The 19,818-nt window shown below is 42.9% G+C and overlaps 1 protein-coding gene across 1 annotated transcript in view; it reads left to right on the top strand.

Annotated features, from left to right (window-relative positions):
• The window catches only part of Enpp3 (ectonucleotide pyrophosphatase/phosphodiesterase 3), a 62,382-nt gene that overhangs the window by 26,945 nt on the left and 15,619 nt on the right, over positions 1–19,818 (top strand). The window contains exons 8-17 of the mRNA NM_134005.2: positions 1,054–1,173; positions 1,696–1,805; positions 3,317–3,382; positions 4,780–4,852; positions 9,985–10,093; positions 10,971–11,099; positions 11,461–11,492; positions 13,438–13,565; positions 15,600–15,666; positions 17,175–17,262. Of these exons, the coding sequence (NP_598766.2) occupies positions 1,054–1,173; positions 1,696–1,805; positions 3,317–3,382; positions 4,780–4,852; positions 9,985–10,093; positions 10,971–11,099; positions 11,461–11,492; positions 13,438–13,565; positions 15,600–15,666; positions 17,175–17,262 (922 nt within the window). The remainder of the gene's footprint in view (positions 1–1,053; positions 1,174–1,695; positions 1,806–3,316; positions 3,383–4,779; positions 4,853–9,984; positions 10,094–10,970; positions 11,100–11,460; positions 11,493–13,437; positions 13,566–15,599; positions 15,667–17,174; positions 17,263–19,818) is intronic.

The following is a 19,818-nucleotide window of genomic DNA, read 5'->3' as shown; positions in this document are numbered from 1 at the left end:
TGCTAGAACAACATAGCAGACAGAAAGCCATTTAAGCATGAAGCACTCTGCTCATTCTGGAGTACAGTGTGAAGGGATCCATCCTGACACAGTGGATGGCGCGGCAGCAGGAGCTAGAGGCTGCTTGGTCGTGCTCACGCGTACTCAGGAAGTAGAGAGAAAACAGGAAGTAGGACAGGGGTATAAAATTCCAAGGCCTGGCGAGATGGTCAGCTGGTCAAGGTGCTTGACACGGGCCTGAGAACAGGAGTTCTGTGTTCAGGACTCACATAGTGAAAGGAGAGAAATGACTCTTCAAAGTTGCCCTCTGACCTCCCTGTGTTTCCCTTACGTAGCATGTACATAACCCACAGCACACATGCACATGCACAGGCACAGAAAGTAAATATATAAACACACCTCCTGTCCAGGCCTGTACTGGTGACCTATATCCCCCTTCTTCCATCGAGGCTTTACCTTCTAAAGCAGTGGCTCTAAGGCTGTGGTTTGCAACCCCCTTGGGATCACATATCAAGTATCCTGCATATCAGATACTTAACATTACGATTCGTAACAGTGGCAGAATTACAGTTCTGAAGTAGCAATGAAATAATTTTGAGGTTGGCAGTCACCACAACAGGAGGAACTGTAGTCAAGGGTTACAGCATTAGGATGGTTGAGAACCACTGATCTAAAGGTTCTACCCTCTCCCAGAATAGTACTTTCAACCAGGAACCAAGTGTCAAACCAACTGAACCTCTGGGGGACATTTAACAGTGTAAGCACCAGGAGCCAAGTGTCAAAACAACCGAGCCTCTGGGGGACATTTAACAGTGTAACAGTTAAACATTTAACAGTGAAGTCAGAACGAACCATCTGCTGCTAGCTGCAGCTGAGGCCAAGAGACATGGAGGGTAAGAAGCTGCGTCTTCCTGACACTTTAGTTTCAGATCTGTTCCATTGAAAAGTGTACCGTTCTTCCTAGGTGTGAGTAGAGATCTGTCGCTATTGCAGTCTGCCTATCGTTTACTAAAGCATACTTCATAATCTTATTTTTGTGATTAAAAATTATAGGGTTTGTATCCGGAGTCACACGGCATCATTGACAACAACATGTATGACGTGCACCTCAACAAGAATTTTTCCCTTTCTTCAGTGGAGAAAAGCAATCCCGCCTGGTGGAGCGGGCAGCCGGTATGTACCAGTCTCACTCTCCTGGCCTTCTGGCCTCCTGGCCTCCTGGCCTCTGCTTTCATGAACAATGGCTCGGTGTTCTCAGTCTACTCGAGTTTCTCGCCATTCATGTAGTTTCTAATGGCTGAAGATGTGAAGATTTTACCACTATTTATTTATTATAATGGTTTGATTTTTTTTTTTTAAATTTATGGCTGCTTACTGAGGTGGTTTTGTGTTGACATTTGGTCTTGTATCATCAACTGACCCATATTCAACTTTGCTCAAAAAGATAGCTAATTTCCCCCATACTGTTCTGCAATTCCTTCAAAGGTGAAGAAGTACGCGCACGATTCTATCGATGTGGGAGAAATAATGAACTGTTACTACCTTACTCCATGTTCTATTGTTGAGGAGATTGACCAATCATACATTTTAATTTACTGTAAAAACAAGAACAAATTCTCAGTCAAAATAGTTGTTAGCAGGAGGTTATAGTGTTCATTCTTAAACAATTATCCTGTTGTCTTTCACTCTTTATAGATTTGGCTAACGGCAATGTATCAAGGTTTAAAAGCTGCTTGCTACTACTGGCCGGGATCAGATGTGGCTGTCAATGGCTCCTTCCCTACCATCTACAGGAATTACAGCAAGTAGGCAAAGGGCCTTCCCATAAGGATCTAACTAGGCAGGGATCTGTAGACCGCTTTCCTCATTTATTTGTTTGCCTTAAAGATTGATTTGTGTGTGTGTGTTTGTGTATGTATGTGCATATGTGTGCATGCGTGTGCTTGTGTGTTTGTATCTGTGCAAGTGTGTGTATGTGTGTGTGTGTAGAGGGTCAGTTCTCTTCTATCATACAGGTTCTGGATTCAGCTCAGTGGCAGGCACTGTGTCTGCGGTTGTAGTTTTGTTTTTGTTGCTGTGGTTAAATACCATGACGGAAAGCAACTTACAGGAGAAAGAAAGGTATTTATTTAAGGTTGAACTTCTGGGTTGAAATCTTGTCACTGAGAGATGCCACAGAAGCAGAAGCACGAGACAGCTGATCACATCTAGAGTGAAGAGCTCAGAATGGATGGGTGCCTGTGTGATCACCTGCCTGTTCGTGCTGACCTTGACTTCTCCATACTTAAAGAGTTCAGAAGGCGTGGCCTGGGGACTCTACTCCCCGGCTTGTCAGCCATGCTTTTGACTTTCACAGAAGACGCAGTCTGAGGGTTTTGGGTTTTTTTGTTTTGTTTTTTGTTTGTTTGTTTTGTTTTGTTTTGTTTTTGAGACAGGGTTTCTCTGTGTAGCTTTGGCTATTCTAGGACTTGATCTGTAGACCAGGCTGACCATGAACTCATAGAGATTTGCCTGCCTCTGGCTCCAGAGTATTGAGATTAAATGTGTGTCCACTACTGCCTGGCCTGAAAATCTTTTTTTACAGCTTTAGTCTGCACTTTCATCTATCTGTATTACTAAGGCCCCTGTCTCCCCAACTTTCTGTTTCTTTTCTCCTGTGATCTATTCTCAATCATCAGTCAAAAGGTACCTTTGCCAGTCTAGTTACAGCACTCCATCAAGTATTTCAATGGCTCCTGGCACACATGCTCTGTACATTAGCAGACCCATGGATGAGTGCTGATGCTGCTTTGCCCACCTGCCTAGGGATAGCGCCACCTACAGTGTACTGGCTCCCCTTACATCAATTCATAATCAAGATTATCCCCTATAGATATACTTAGAGACCAACCTCTACCTCAAAGTACACTGTTTGCAAATAGACAACTAGTACATGTGATGTATAATGAGTAAAAGCCGACAGTTACAAGTTATCAACTTGACTTGTTGATAATCAACGGCTTTCATTTTAGTTGTGCAAAGTTAAAGGAGAAACAAGTAAAAAGGAAAGAAAGTGACCTTTTTTTGATGAGACGAGTGTGTGGAAGGTCTTTCTGACAGTGGGCCCCTTTCAGTGGAGCGTGCCACGCCCCTTTCAGTGGAGCGTGCCACGCCCCTTTCAGTGGAGCCTGCCACGCCCCTTTCAGTGGAGCGTGCCACGCCCCTTTCAGTGTTTTGATCCTGTACTACAGAATGGATGCATGAGGCATCGACTCCTCCCCCTAAGGAAGAGTATGTTGGAATTACTTGATTAAATTTTTTAAACTTTTTATTTCAGTTCTGTCCCATATGAAAGGAGGATTACAACACTGTTACAATGGCTGGACCTGCCCAAAGCTGACCGGTGAGTGACAGCTCTGTCTAAGAGTGCTCCATTGTGATGTATATATGGTTAAGACTAGAACCTTCTGTACTAGCACCCGTGAAAAACAAAACAAAACAAAATCCTTGGAATTCCCTTTTTATCCTTCTGTCTGTCTTCCCTTCCTTCCCTGTCTGTCTGTCTGTCTGTCTGTCTGTCTTCCCTCTTACTTCTCCTGCTTCCTGCTCCCAGCCACTTCTGGCAGTTTGAGAGGTTTGGTTACATAGCCCTGCCAGCCTGAAAGTCACTATATAGACCAGGCTGCCTTGAACTTCCTGCAATACTCCTGCCTTGGCCTACTGAGTGCTGAGACTGACGACAGTTATGACAGACATTTCCAGAAATGTCTTGCAAACTGAAACCTTCTCTAAGACTGATTCACTCATTAGCACTTTGTAGAGAGTCAGACAGGTCTAGAGCCAAATTACAATTTATTTTAAGCCGTGTGTAGCCCTCTAAATAGCCACTCCTTATCCAGCTCAGACCTGACATCCAGTGACTAACATGTTAAAAAAAAAAAATCAGAATATATTAGCATAACAAAACCCTAGTTTCCAACCACTGAAGAGCTAAGAATACTATCAGATAGCTTCTAGGGCTGTGAGCAGAGTTGTCCCCATTTTTTTGCTGTAACCCCCTGCCCATCAATGTATTTGAAAGTGTCTGATTTATGACCTCCCCTGTTCTGTGACTGTAAGAGCTCCATCAATCTGCTTTTGTGTTGGAACGTAGAATTCGGGGTAAACTAAATCTGCAGCCATGGCCAGTCACATTTGGCTCCACAGTAAACTCTATCCTCCTGGAGGTGAGAGTGGTGTTTGGAGTTGACACAGGCATGTGTCACTAAACCAGCTATTGTCACTGCTTTTTAGTGGGCATTTCCTAAGATTGATTTCTGAGAACAGGTACAGAGACAGAGTCAGTCCCTCGTTGGAGAGGCAGACAGATATCATGACCATACTGAACTGGGGCAGGAATGACAGAGGCCCTGGTTCTTGTTTCTGAGGATAGATAGATTCCAGGCTGAAAGGAGCCAGAGTCACAGACTAGTCAGAGCGTACTGAGAGCATCAGGTAAACTTCACATCGGCAGCCACATGCTGATAGAGGAACAGAGAGTCAGTCAAAGGCCAGACACTAGCACATAGAAAGGGCTGACCCATTAACAGAGGTCTTAGCTACAAAAACAAGATGTTTCACAACTGAGCCACAGTAGTGCTTTTATCTGGAAAGGTGTTATTTACGTCTCATTAGGAGACTCTAATGCACTCAAGTCAAATGTATCTTCTGGCCTCTAGCCTGGATAAGGAGGGGGAGGGGGCAGGCATGCTCATGATCCCAAATTATTAATGTCTCCCTTTGTTTCAATTTTACCTGTAGACCCAGTTTTTATACCATCTATGTGGAAGAGCCTGATTCTGCAGGGCATTCGAGTGGACCAGTCAGTGCTGGAGTAAGATGGGGTTTTCTTGCTGGTTTTGTTTGTTTGTTTGTTTCTCAACAGATGGAAAATCATTTAGGCCTAACCTACAACATAAGACAGGATTTTAAAACTCTCTACTGAACACACACATTTAAGGAATACATGAAACCAAGTCATTAAAAGTCTAAAATCAATATTTCAGTTTAATAGTTCAATCATAAAATTGTTAAAAGTTCTAGGAAGGATAACTGCCTAATTATCGATACCTTAATTCCTTTGATTGGCAACCCGATGGAGACTTTGATGAGGCACTGTTAATTCTCATGCTGAAACCTCAAGGCTAGATACTGCATGGCCACTCAGCACTGTAACATGGACATTTTACGTGAAGGCACTTGCCAGTTTCTGTGCTGTGTCCTGGGTGCCTACCGTACACACTGCCACTCATGGCGGTCCCAAGCACCTCAGGCACTCAATCAATTTCCTCATTAGCAAGGCCACTCTCATACAACTTTCCCACAGGACCATTGTCCTGGAATACTGTTTTCAACACACAAAGGCATTCTGCTTTTGAGCCCCACCCCCCACCCCCACCCCCATTGGCCATAACGTAAAAGCTCCCAGGAGTGAGATGCCCTGAGGAACCTCATTTAACAATGGCCATCCAAATGTGAGCTTGCTTGCTTGCAGCTCCTTTTGTTGTTATTTACCAGGGAAGTCTATTTTCCTTCTTCTTTTTAAGCCGAAGTTGTTCCTAATGCAAGCAAGGCCCTGGCCAGTTCTCACACACTCCGTGGGCCTCTTCAGCCTCCTGGTACTGTTCTAAACTCACTGTGAAATGTTACACTTATTCTCGTGGCTCTGAGGGTGAGGAACTCATTGACTACAACGCCCACTCAGTGTTTATTCTCTGGTTTACCCGCTGTCTGTTTGTTGCTATGCATGTTTGATGAGATTAGTCATTTTAGGAAGGAACACTGTCTCTGGATTTATCTGCCTCTGAATCTGACTTGTACTGTTAGATCTAGTGGGGAAACCCCCACCCAATTCCCAGATTCGGCGTGCACCCAAAAAAATCACAAAGGACCATCTCTTGATGTAATTACATGAGGACGTTTAATTACGTTTAATTACGGAGCTCCGAACCGACATGCATCCCACACAGGAGATAACGGATGTCGGCCACAAGGCTTGAAAACTAGGGGTTTTCATGGGGTAAGGGGCTTAGGGGTGTGGAATTCAGCATAGTGACACACTATTGGCTTATTTAAACATTAACAGAAAGATTACATGTTAACAAAAGGGCATCAGGACTTTGTTCCTGTGGTCTGGGGGCTTATCTTTGTTCACATAGCAACCAGTTGATGTATGTCAAGGGGCAATAGACAGAGGGGAGGTTCCGGCCAGATGGTGTTGACTCAGATAATATAGCCCTGCTGGTCCTTGCATACCTTTTTATCTTTACAGTCAAGATGTTCTTAGGAATGCCTTAACAGCCCTGCCCTGGCAGGCCTGGGGGCTGTTCTGCTTTGTTCTCAGTCCCAGGCTGGGGCTGTGGGCTCCTAAACAACTCACAAGTTACAATATTTCATCTTCCTTCAGTACTGGGTCCCGTTAACTTTTTCCCCCTTTCTTTTCTATGATCTAGTTTGAAAAGTATCTAGTTTTAAGTTTTAAGAGTAATTATGAGAAATGTGCAGAACTTGAGCGCTCAGAGGCGTGTATGAGGTCTTGTTCCAGTAGATGTCGGTGGGATTGTGGTTTGCCAGGAGAAGGTTGTAGTCAGGGTCCTCTGGAGGAACAGAACGAAGGGGATAGAGATTATGCATACACAAGAAAAATCTATTATTGTACAGGCATTAAAATAGTAATGACTGCCTAATTACACCTATGTTACTGCAAGCACCATGATTGCTCTGTCCTTCAAGGTGGGTGCCTCCACCATTGGAATAGTTCCATCGTGGTGCTCTCTTGCTGGGGAGCCACATCTGCCAGCTACTCAGTTTATAGGATGGGATGCCTCAGTCTCGGGCAGGCACCCGGAGTCCAGAAAGTCAGAAACAACATCAAGGTAAATCAATTCCTTGTAGTGAGGTGGGCAGCCACCAGTCAAGGCAGGCCCTCTCACATCCATCAGGACAATCCCTCAAGTGAAGCTTCCTTTCCAGACAATTCTAATCTGTGCCAAGTTGACATTAAAAATCAACTGTTAGAAATTCTCCCCTGAGTAAAAAGGAAATGGGATTGTCAATGGCCAGTAGACTGGGTATATACTACGGGACAACACAGAAGGGCCACATACATATAGACTACTGGCCCCCTTCCCCAGTAGACAGCACCAGAATAGTAAAGAATGATAATAATAGGTGACCATTGCTGTGAGCTACTTAATCCATGCCAAGTACACTCTTTGAAGTGCTGTGTACATAGTAATTTGAATCCCTGACTAGGGCACTGGGAACCAGAGAGAAGGTTACAAAAAAGCCTAGCGTCTAGTCATGCAGAACTCTTTGGGCATTGGGACATTGTTATAAGGAAAGTGGACTGGCCAGTCCTGTGTGTACTGAGAGATCATTTTTATTAGGCATGCATGAGGAGGGAGAAACATTGGTCTCTGCAGTAGTCTACTAGAGAGGGCAGGCTTGGACCTGGAAGGAGGACAGGATCAAGAGTGGAGGAAGGTGTGTTTTTGAGATTCAGTCAGCTGATCGACGGGGTGTGAGGTGGGTGGGGACGGGAGAAGATGGTGCATCTTTGCCCTCTGCCAAAAGCAAATGGCAACTGAATTCATACGGAAAGCTGAGAGCAGGGAAGGGTCTGGAATTGGAAGCATGGAAGCACAGAAGAGGACACGTGGGAGAGTGAAGAGGGATGACAGAAGAGAGATAGGACAACACCTGCGTAAAAGGCTCACAGCAAACAGGAAAATGGACAGAGAAACGGACAACTATAGTTGGAAGGCTTTGCAGTTTTATTATTATCATTATCATTATTTGCAATCGTATTTTAGTTCAAAGTTCCCAACATTTGTAAATTAAAAGCACAAAGGCTATTTTAGTGTGCTTTGGTCCATGCAGTAAGTTAAACGTTTATTAATTTTTTCTAGATTTTTCTCTCACCAAATCCCATCTTCATTGGCTACACAGAAGAGTTTCTGGTGGGTCTAATATGCTAGGCAGTCCTCGGGATGGAAAAGACGATGCCGTAGTACATAAAACTATCTTGAATGAATAAAGACAGACTTAACATCATCTAATTTTTTTTTTTAAAAAAAAGCTCATTTAAAAAAATGTAATAAAGCCTTTAAGAATAAGATTTAGCTAATAAGCAATGGAACATTACACTTGAGAGAGCTGTGTGAAATGATTTAGAGGCCGCTGGGATTTGACCAGTGAGGAAGCCATGGGAGTCCAAAAACTTTCTTTCCCTTTTTTACCCTTTCTCTCCTTTCTTCCTCTCCTTCTCCACCCTGCTCTCCCCTCCTCCCTCTTCCCTTCCTTCTCCTCCCTCTTCCCCTCCCATTCTCTGATTCTTCCCCTTTTCTCACCCACTCTGCCTGCCGCCTCCTATTCTTCCCTCCTCCTCTCCTTTTTCTTTCTCTTCCTTCTTTCCTCTACTCTTCCTCCTCCTCTCCTCCCTCTCCCTCTTCCTCTCCCTCTCCCTCTCCTCCCTCTCTCCCCTCTCTCCCCTCTCCCTCTTCTTCTCCCTCTTCCTCTCCCTCCCTCTTTTCTTCACACACAGTTATACCATGCAGACTGGCCTTCATACCTCAGTAAGAGTCACACGTTACTCATTATCCGGTAAGGAATCACTATATACATCTTCAGTAGAATACAAAGTCAGGAGGGGACCAAGTCATCCTGGAAAGCACATTAGACACAGACGGGCTTCAGTGCTGACAATGCTCAGAGCCTGGGAGAGCACCACTGTAGAGAATCATAGGGAGGAAGGTTTCATCTGAGGGAATGGTGGGCCTTTGGGAAAGTATTCCTGTGTAGAGCTTCCAGGCAGCAGGATCCTTGGAAGCTCCCAGTGCCCTGTGTCTGTCTGCAGTGCAAAGAGAAGCTGAGCTTTCTCCATCCAAACCATACCATAACTACTCTATCCTTTTCATAGTATCATTCCCAATGCTGCTTGCTTTCTCCTTCCGTGGACTATAAACTCCTAAAAGATGCCAAGGCTGGTTAGCAGTGTGGTGAGTTAGGACATATGGTTCTCACCACGGGATGTCCAGTGGCTGCAAGGTATCAGGTGCTGGGGGAAGAGAAGAGCAGAACTGACTCTTGGTGTGCTTGGGAGGGTAGGATAGAATGGCGATGGGGAATGGGACACTGGTACATACGACAGGGTGGACAGACTCGACTGTAACACTCTGAGACCAAGAGTCAGGTGAGAGTCTTGGACTTAGTGATAGATTAGTCTAAGAAAGGTCATGGGTTGGGTTCCATTCTTTGTCTCTTAGTAAGTAAGTGTGGGGCCCTTGGCTTGCTAAGCCTTTACAAGAGGACATTCCAACTGCACAAGCCACACCCAGGACTGGGTTCTCTGAAGATTTCATATGATAATACACTGATGTCTTTAGTTCTACCTGATTTGTAAAATTCTGCCTCTAAAGAAGAAAACAAAGATAACAAATAGTTGCAGTAACAGTAAGAGAGACAACACATTGCTCTAACCCTTGACTGTGATATTCACCATGTCACTAAGAACACCCTGAAAAACTACAACTTTGAAATTTCAGCAAACTTTAGGTCATTTCAATGTATAATATTGATAAAGTAGAGAAAAATCATGAAACACAGAGACTTATAAACAGTTAAATGGAAATGAACCCCAATTCACTAGTCAGAGACAAGCATTGTTTATATAACTTGATATATCTCTGTTAGCTTCCTGTGCTCTTGTTTTTACCCAGAAAGGGTGAGATGCTTACATACAAAACCATGGCTGTGTAGTATGAATGGTTGACTTTACAATTTGATTTTCTTTGTTAATGTTAACAAGCTATCTGAAAATGTTTTTTCTTTGTTTGGTTTTTTTTTGTTTGTTTTGTTTTGTTTGTTTGTTTGTTTGTTTTTGTTTTTTTGCCTGATTGGGTAATTATTCAGTGAGCTTAAACAACCTGAAATGACAGTTTTAACCCTCAGTTCCTTCTCTCTTAGGTAATTAAAGCCTTGCAGTCAGTTGACAATGCCTTTGGAATGTTGATGGAGGGTCTGAAACAGAGGAATTTACACAACTGTGTCAATATAATCGTTCTGGCTGATCATGGTACGGTGGGTTTTTAAAACTACATTTTAATCATCGATTCTATTTTCCCTCCAAAGATAATGCAAAAGTAGCAGTGCTATTTTAAATATCTGAATGTCTAGATATAGATGCTACTGAAGACACAAAGAATGGATTTTGTGTTAGATAATGGGGGGGGGGTCTAAAGTTTCCACTTTAATTATTTAATAGTCCTGAATATCTGTCCACGTGCTTTTTTTTTTTCCTGTGAAATAGTTAATAGTAGCTCACAAAAATGTGGTCCACTGGGGCTTCAAAGTGCTTCTTCAGGCTGCCTTTCAGCAGTGACTTCTTTGCAGCAGTTGGCTGTGCTTTCTTTCGGGCAACTGCACTTCCCTGCATGTGCGAGCCTTACCAAGCTCCTGTGGACAGGTGTGCGCTTAGCATCGTTCTTGTCTACAGAAGCCCCCTAGCCTCTTGTTTCCCAGCTCGAGGTGAACTCTTGTACTAAATAGTGCAGTAAGGCACACCCCCTTCCTGCAGGCAGGCCGTGCATTCACACACATGAACCTTGCCCCATCGATTCCCACTGCCTTATGTGTGTAAAGTCTTTAAAATGATTTCCTATATCTTTGCCTGCTGTTTCGGATCCTTTAATTTATTGGTATTAAATGAATGATCATCTGTGCTCCCTGCTGAGTCTCACTCCATGAACATGGCTCTTCTCATCCACTACCTCCATTTTCAAGTTCTACCATTTAAAGAATAATAATAATAATAATGAATTAAATTGTATGGATTTTCAGTTTGCCTGTGTCTGAGATGTGTAACATAAAATATCTGACAATACCAAATGTTATCCTTTATCTACATCCAACGAGGTTTTTACTTTATTTTATTTTATTTTATTTTTATTCAGGAATGGACCAGACCTCCTGTGATAGAGTGGAATACATGACAGATTATTTTCCTAAAATAAACTTCTATATGTATCAAGGACCTGCTCCTCGAATCAGGACTCGTAATATACCTCAGGACTTCTTTACATGTAAGTATGAAGGAGAAAGGAGGAAACGTTGAAAAAGTAGCCGATGCTACCACATTCCGAGAGCATGTTGAGACCATAGCCTCCTTTTTGGCTTTTTGGAGAAACCACACAGAAGCTCTTGAGACATCCCGAGTTTCAGAATACATGCTCTGTGCTGCTCTCTCAAACTGCTGGGCAAAAACTATACTGTATTCCAGGCTCTAATTCTAAAGTAATTTCCTGACTTAAATAATTTTTATTCAATTATTCAAGATGACAATTATTGGTAAATAAACGTGTGGGTCAAAGCTGCTATAACTATGCACTTTTTTTTTTGGTGTGATTTATGTGTAATGTGATTTGTCTTTTTGTTTTGAAACAGTTAATTCTGAAGAGATTGTCAGGAACCTCAGTGTAAGTCCATTTTAGAACATTTTACGACATATTTCTATGTTTAAGATCTATTAATGTATTAATATTGTATTTAAAGTACAGTGGCAAATATATTCCTATTGCTTAGAATTTATGAGTTTATTATTGCTAGGAATGACACTAAATTGTTGTAAGTATGGGTGGCCAGAAGTCAGAAAAAAAAACAAACCCTGGAAGATGGAGCAAACTATCAGGATAAAGAAACACAGTGGTCAATGTCACCCGGAACCTATTGTAAATTCAATGAGATGCTAGCACTGAAATCCTTCACGTGTAAGCAACCTCTCCCCCTACTGGTGAACTGGTGAACTGCATGCGTGCTGTGTTCACACAGGGAGGCACACTAAAAAATTTCACCTGGACTCTCAAAAATCCACTTACTGTCTGTGTTCCATCACTTAAAGAGTTGTACGCAGCTGAAGTTCTTTTGGCCAAGACTCCCTGTCCACAGCATCACACTGCAGGCTGCGTTTCAGGCTGAGGGTGGAGCTGCACAGCCTGGGAACGAAGAAAGGACTGCTTTCTCCAAGTGGTCCCTATTCCCTGGGAAAATGTAGTAGTGCAGTCTCAGCCAGAATTGGACTGGAGCCTCCACAGAATGCTAACGATGATGAGAGACACATTTAAACCTTAGATCTGATGGCTTCGCACCAAAGTCTCAAACACAATAAGCCCTTGCTTCCTCTGAAGCAGGCACGCTAATCCCAGGGTTCTCTTGATCTGCCTCAGCTGCACACGGAGGAAACGCGTGAATAAAAAGTGGCAGAAGTGTTCCATAGACACTTCCTCTCCTCTTTCGTCGATGATTTCTCCTCACTCTCCCATTCTGATATTTCTTTTAAAGTTTGTTTCTATGTTAAACCTCAAAGTTCCTCATTTTTCTCTGCACACTACCAACCAGGGAATAGTGACACAAGCATGCTCATAAAGATGGGGTATTAGGGCTTGACGTCTGTGAGAACAAAACTGAGAGGAATTTTCATGTTCTCACATTCTCGCTTATGTTTATTTTCTCCCGTTTTATTTCTCCTGAGTTTATGAAAGTTCCTTTGTAACTATTCCTCATCTCTTCATTTTTATTTTACACGAATAGATACTAGTGTGGTTTTCACTTTTAAAGTTTTAAAATAGCAATTATTGAAATTTTTTGCATAAAATTTTACTTATTTTTGATGAATCCATGAACTCTTCACAAATAGAGGAATATATATATATATATATATATATATATATATACTCAATCTGCTTAAGGTTAGACAACCTTTTTGATTAAATTTTTGGTATAATTAAACTAATTTGTATATGTGTCCATATCTACTAACATATATAAATCTATTTTATATGTCTACTAAAATATATAAATCTCACTTTAAATCTACATACCTCATTTTCCAGTTAAAAAAAGGGAGGAGAAATTTGTGGAGATTTCAGATAAATACCCATGAATACAAACATAAAAGAGACCTCAAACAATCAATATTTAAGTTTTGTCATAATGACTGTAGTAATGATAACTATGATTACTATATTTGGTCATGTGGATAATAGGGTAATACTGCTAGTTAATTAGCTAATCTTAAAGCTACTTATTTTGAAATTTTATTGACTTATTTTTAATTAATGTGCATGTGTTCCTGAATGGGTTGATTGCGCATGCGCTTGCAGGATCCTGAGGAAGCCACAAGAGGGTATGGGATCCCCTGGAATGGAGTTATAGGTGGTTGTGAGCCACCATGCGGGAGCTGGGAACTGAACCCAGGTCCTTGGCAGGCACAGCCAGTGCGCGTCACCGCTGAGCCTTCACTGCTCCTGCCCGAGTCCACTTACTTCTAACACTTGCTTAAGTGCTTGCCTTATGTTGAAATATTAAAAGGCAGTCTGCGTATTTGATGTGCCGTGGGAGAAATGCTTGTATGTTTTTTTTCAGTGTCGAAAACCTGACCAACACTTTAAACCCTACTTGACCCCTGATTTGCCGAAACGACTGCACTACGCCAAAAATGTCAGAATTGACAAAGCTCATCTCATGGTGGATCGGCAATGGCTGGCTTTCAGGTTTGTGTCTCCCCATAGGCTCCCAGCAGACACCTCTGGCTGAGAGCTCCTTAAGCTCTCCCCCACCCCACCCCCGAATCCCCTGTTGTTAGGGGTGAACTTCTCTGACCCTGACATTTCTTTGGCTTCTTCCTGCTAACTCAGCACTTCTTTATTGGTAATATTCGTGTTGGGAAAAAAAAAAACCTAATCTTTTGCCTATCAAGTGCTTTTCCTTTGTTTAGTAAACTTTGTAATTGACTGTGTGTGTGCGGTGTGCAATGCATTTGGACATAGGTTGCCTTTCATCCAGTTGTGTGGTTTTTTTATCCAGGAACTGAATGATCAGAGGCAGGGGAGAACCCCTACATTGTGATAAATAAATTATTTCTACAACAGTAACTGAGGACTTTTTAAAGCGACTTTTGGGGAGCACGAGTGTCAGCTTTTTTTCTGTTACAATGGTAGCTGTCAAGTACCCACCGGTACCTGTCTAAGAACTAGAAATGATAAACAGGGGTATGTAAGCACTCACCTGAGGTGTGTGACGAGGCAGGTAAAATTAGCATAACTGCTGTTAGACCCAAGTACAGGATTCAAGGATACAAAAATGATGGGTCACACAAGTGTCGTCAGGGAACACTTCTGGGAGCATGGCTCTTTACGTGGGTTCAGAAGATTCAGGGAGGGCTCCGAGGAGTGTTGTGCCCAGAAGATCGACCATGGGCAGTGGGGCACAACTATACAAGGCTCCAGGAGTAGAAATCAAGTCCTGCTAGCTAAGTAAGAAGTAGTGGGCTCACTTTCTTTGCTGGGAAATGTCTCTTGCTAAGAGCCCTGTGTAATATAAGATGGGCTTCTTTAGCTCTGCACAGTTGCAAAGCACGTAAGGGTAGAGAAGAGATTCCGGGATGGGAGGAGCAGGCCCCAGTCATCACTCGTGGGTTCTACTGCCTTGAAATCATGACAGAAACTGCTCTCTGAAGAGTGTATTCAGTGTTATGGCAGTCACAGGGAAGTGGTGGAGTTCGGGGATGATGATATTAGTTATGCGACATATATGTATTATATATTATATATATGTGTGTGTGTGTGTGTGTGTGTGTGTGTGCGTGCGTATACTTACATAATAACAATAAATAAATCTTTGGGCCAGAGCAAACAGGGCCCAGAGTGAGCAGTGTTGGAGTTAGCAGAAGTCCTGAGTTCAATTCCCAGCAACTACATGATGGCTCACAACCATCTGTACAGCTAGAGTGTACTCACATACATAAAATAAATACTTTTTAAAAAGATTTATTTATTTATTTATTTTATGTATATGAGTACATTATACTATTGCTCTCTTCAGACACACACTAGAAGAGGGCATCTGATCCCATTACATATGGTTGTGAGCCACCATGTGGTTGCTGGGAATTGAACTCAGGACCTCTGGAAGAGCAGTCAGTGCTCTTAACCTTTGAGCCATCTCTCCAGCCTGATCATGGGTTTTTTATTATTCTTCTAGACTTCTCTGCTATAGATCAGGAATTACTATTTCCCCAGGTACCAAAGCCTTATTACTAAATTACTGAATTCTCAATCATATTGAGCTTGATGGACAAAAGTGAGTTTGAAGATGAAATCTTACAAACTGTCTATTGTATTTCATGTTTTGTTTGTTTTTGTCTATGTGTGTATGGACACATAGGCCATGGCATGTTTGTGGAGGCAGAAGACAGTTTTCAGGAGTTGGTGACTAACCTGAGTTCAGGCTAGGTGGCAAGTGCCTCTATCCGCTGAGCCGTTTCCACCTACCCTGAAGGTGAAACCTTTGAATCGTTCACATTAGTGTTCTTTCTTTGCCATCTTTGAATTCTCCTTGTAAAAGCTAAAGGTCTCGTTCTCTTTGTCCTCCTCTTTGGTTTTCTGTTTATCAATGGTTGTGAATCTGAGCATGTAAATAGATATACATATACATATCAGTATATAATCTAAATCTAAAGCTTGACTTAGAATAACATCTCACGTCTCATGTGCAGACCAGTGTATAGCAATGCTGTCTTTTTGCAGGAGCAAAGGGAGTTCCAATTGTGGTGGAGGAACACATGGCTACAACAATGAGTTCAAGAGCATGGAGGTAAATTACTGCAGCTTTTAAACAGAAACAAGTCAACAGTGAGAGAGGAAAGGACTGTGCGGCAGCAGGCATACATGCTTTGGCATGGAGAGGAGGGCTGTGGGGCACAGAGGAAAAGCAGGACAGTGTAAGGAGCTGCTGGGGAGGCTTCGGGGTAGGTGCCTTTGAGGGTGCTATGCAAGTTTAACTAGTGTGAAAGAACTGGAAATTCCAGGGTGACATTTAAGCAGAGATTTGAAGGTGCAACAATTAATTTTTCCAATCTTGAGGAAGAATGAGTGTCCCATGCAGAAGAAATAGCCAACTCAGAGGCCCTTGTTTGCAGTTCATCCTTTCTTGGGAACAAAAGAGCCTTGGCAAGCTACCCGAAGGTGTTCAACTACGGCTGCTGTGAATTGGAAGGAGAAAGCCAGAGGATAGCTGGGCCCACAAGTCTGAAGTGTATATTAAATGTGAAACAAGAGATGTCGAATGGCAGCTCAGAGCCTATGCTGGAAATGAAAGCTCAAGTCTCAGGCATAGACACAGACAAGGCTCTGTGCTGGGGGTTCAGTACAGACACAGGGAAGGACCAGGTACTCGGTGCAGGGCATCTCTACTTGAGGAAGCCGTGGAGAGAACAGCGACAAGCAAGGAGACATAGAAGTTGGCGATCGATAGTGAGGAAGGACAGGCGGGGTTTGTGGAGCTCTGGAGCCCAGGAAAGGGATGGTGGAGAGGAGCCATGATAGAAAGCTAAGCTCACACTCTTCCTCCAGAGCAAAGCCTTGTGGTTTCTTCAACCTGATTTCCCTGCCTTTTGAAAAATCAATTGTTTTGGTTACACCATTAACCAAAAAGAACTCTGTTGCTTTAGTTGTCTGCAGTCTTAAATGACGAGATCTGTTAAATAATGTCAAGTTAGAATTGATTAATTAAATATGAATCGAACACTCGGGTCCCTTTATCCCGTAAGTAGTGAAGAGGTGCCAGAGAAAATAGGAGTTAGGAACTTAGCCAGTGTTCAATGCTCAAAGCATCAGTATTTCCCCTCATACTCTGTTAAGACAGAGGCAAACACATCTTGGACCCCAGCTGAGGGCGATTGATGCAGGTCACAGGTAGAGGCTGTTTTAAGACACATTTCTTATTCCTAAAAGAAATTCTTAAAGAGGCCTAAGGAACAAATGGGAGGTTGTCCCAGAATGGAAATGTGTGTCTCTTCCTAAACTTTGTGAGCCAGATGTCTTTTCTTTTCTTTTCTTTTCTTTTCTTTTCTTTTCTTTTCTTTTCTTTTCTTTTCTTTTCTTTTCTTTTCTCTTCTTTTTTCTTTCTTTTTTTTTTTTTTGGTATTTTGAAGACAGGGCTTCTCTGTATAGCTCTGGCTGTCCTGGAACTCACTCTAGACCAGGCTGGCCTCAAACTCAGAAATCTGCCTGCCTCTGCCTCCCGAGTGCTGGGATTAAAGGCATGCGCAAACATGCCCGGCTCAGATGTCTTTTAATAATAATATAATTCTTACCACATAGGCAATCTTTTTGGCACATGGACCCAGCTTTATAGAGAAGACTGTTATTGAACCATTTGAAAATATTGAAGTCTATAATCTACTGTGTGGTGAGTATGTTTAAGTCAACTCACAGCAAAGGTGTGGAGTTTGCAGTAGACTTATAAGTTGAAATTGGAGATAAATTGAAGATGGGAAGCAGAGAGATAAGAAAAAAGTTTAATTCAGAGTTCTCCAGTCACACGTGTGATGCCTTTTGTTTTACTAATAATGATAAATCCTTGTATTCTAGGAAACCAAGATATAATAATTTAATGAAACTTAGAAAATTAAAATGACAATTCTAACTTTTTTTTAAAAAAATGAGCACACCTAAGTCCAAGGAGCTAGCTCAGCCAGTAAGTTGCTTACTGCACAAGCGTAGACACCTGAGTTGGGACCATCAGTAGCTGTGCTACAGTCTTCTGTTACAGTTGCTGACGCAACAGAACCAGGCATGTCTCTGGGGCTCACCGGCCAGCCAGTCTAGCCAATTGGTTCAGCCTCATTGAGAGATGATGTCTCAAAAAAAAAAGTTTGAAAGATGTTGAAGAAGAAACCTGATAACATTTTCTGTTCTCCACAAGCGCACACACATACATTTGCACATACACGCACATGTGTACATGCATGTGTGTGCGCACACACAGACACACACAGTCAGCTTAAAAGTGTTTTCACATAATTGAGAAGAGAAGTCTTCTAGAATAAGGGGGATAATAAAGTCTTATTTAGATAGAAACTTGTTATTATACTAAGTGTTAAAAAAAACTTTACAGAACTAGTGTTGTAGGAACCAAGTCTTCTATATACTTGCTTTAGTCTGCCATATCAAGAGATCATTTGCTTAGAGAATCCAGGGAGGAAGCTGCAATTTCACTGTCAGTTAGGTGTGCAGACTATGATTTTCTTCATCTTGCTGCTGGCAAAAAGCCCCTATTTGAAGGATGGTGGGGTCAGATATCTCAGCAGGTGGAGGTGGTGGCAAGTTCAGTCCTGCAACATACATGGCAGAAGGAGAGAAACTGAGAACAGATTCCCACAAATTGTCCTCTGATCCTCACACGCATGATGTGGCACAGGTACCGCTCCTCCATCACAGTACATAAAAGCATACTACATACATACATATACACATATACACATACATATACACATACACATACATACATATACACACACACACATACATACATATACACACACATACATACATACATACATACATACATGTAATAAAACCTTAAAAATAATTTATTGCAGTCTTAACAACTTAAATTCTTGACTCTCATAGCTGGGCCTCTGTCAGGGAGTCTGGCCTTGTTGAGATGGTTAGATTGGATAGGACCTGTCTTAGTTTGGGTTTTACTGCTGTGAACAGACACCATGACCGGTTCAAGTCTTATAAAAGACAACATTTAATTGGAGCTGGCTTACAGGTTCAGTGGTCCAGTCCATTATCATCAAGACAGGAACATGGCAGAGTCCAGGCAGGCATGGTGCAGGCAGAGCTGAGAGTTCTACATCTTCATCTGAAGTCTACTAGCAGAACACTAACCTCCAGGCAGCTAGGATGAGGGTCTTAAAACCTACACCTACAGTGACACACCTACTTCAACAAGGCCACACCCGGGCCAAGCATATACAATCCATCACAGGACCCGCGGAGGTCTTAAGCAATATTATTGCACAGGAGTCTAAGGTTAGTGATACTGGATGCTCTACAGAAAAATCAAGTTGAAGAAGGCAGTAGAGGGCAGCATGTTCATTCAAACTGGCCATGAGAAGACAAAGCAGATTCCAGCTCATATCTCCACCTGTATCTTGGGGACTTTAAGGTACAAAGAGCTTTTAGGAATGAATCGAGGTAGCTCAGAGAGAGACAGTAGTCCAAAGTCTGTGCACTGGGCGAGGTCTTGCTCCATCCAGGAGATGTGCATTTTGTTCTAATGGGGAGCCCTATAGCGAGCAAACTTTGTTTCTCCCATGCTGCCAGTCAGTTGTCTGCAGCTGAGGGTTCCCTTGCTCTACCTAGATGGGAATTCTGGGTAGGCAGGAAGCAGCTGGGCAAGCACTGGTTCCTAGTGAGCTTCTGTTTCTACCACAGTTTGAAGAGCAGCAGCAAAGCCAAAACAGAGGCGAGTGGCGCCCTCTGGTGTTGCAGTCCTCACACGGGCCTTGGGCACTAAGCCTCATGGCCCTTGGCAACAGGGATGTTACAGTCCTCAACCAGGCGTGGTTTGAGACCCTAGCTTGTGAGATGCTACAGCCCCCTGGAACTCACTTGGCGGCCAAGGCCCAATGTTCTCTTCTCTGGCTCCACACAGCCGTCTCTCTTTCTTCAGTATTGTTTGCCCACTCTCTCTCCGCGTGCTCCTTTTCCTGTCTCCACCACCCTTAATCGTCTCTGACCAGGTTGCTTCTTCAGCTTGGTTGGGGGCAGACTATTCAGGGCGGCTGCTTCTGCCAGGACTCAGCTAGAGAGGCCACTCAGGAGGTAGGGTACCACTGCCGCTGCCTTCTTCAGCTCTCTTTCTTGACGGCTCTCCCCTGCCTTGAGGTGCTTGCAGCCTTGTGTGTGTGGGGGGGACTACTCACTTCCATCCTGTCACTTCTGGAATTTTTCA

The sequence above is a fragment of the Mus musculus genome, chromosome 10, assembly GCF_000001635.26.
Source record: "Mus musculus strain C57BL/6J chromosome 10, GRCm38.p6 C57BL/6J".
NCBI lineage: Eukaryota > Metazoa > Chordata > Mammalia > Rodentia > Muridae > Mus > Mus musculus.
This window is presented reverse-complemented; position numbering and strand designations above follow the sequence as displayed.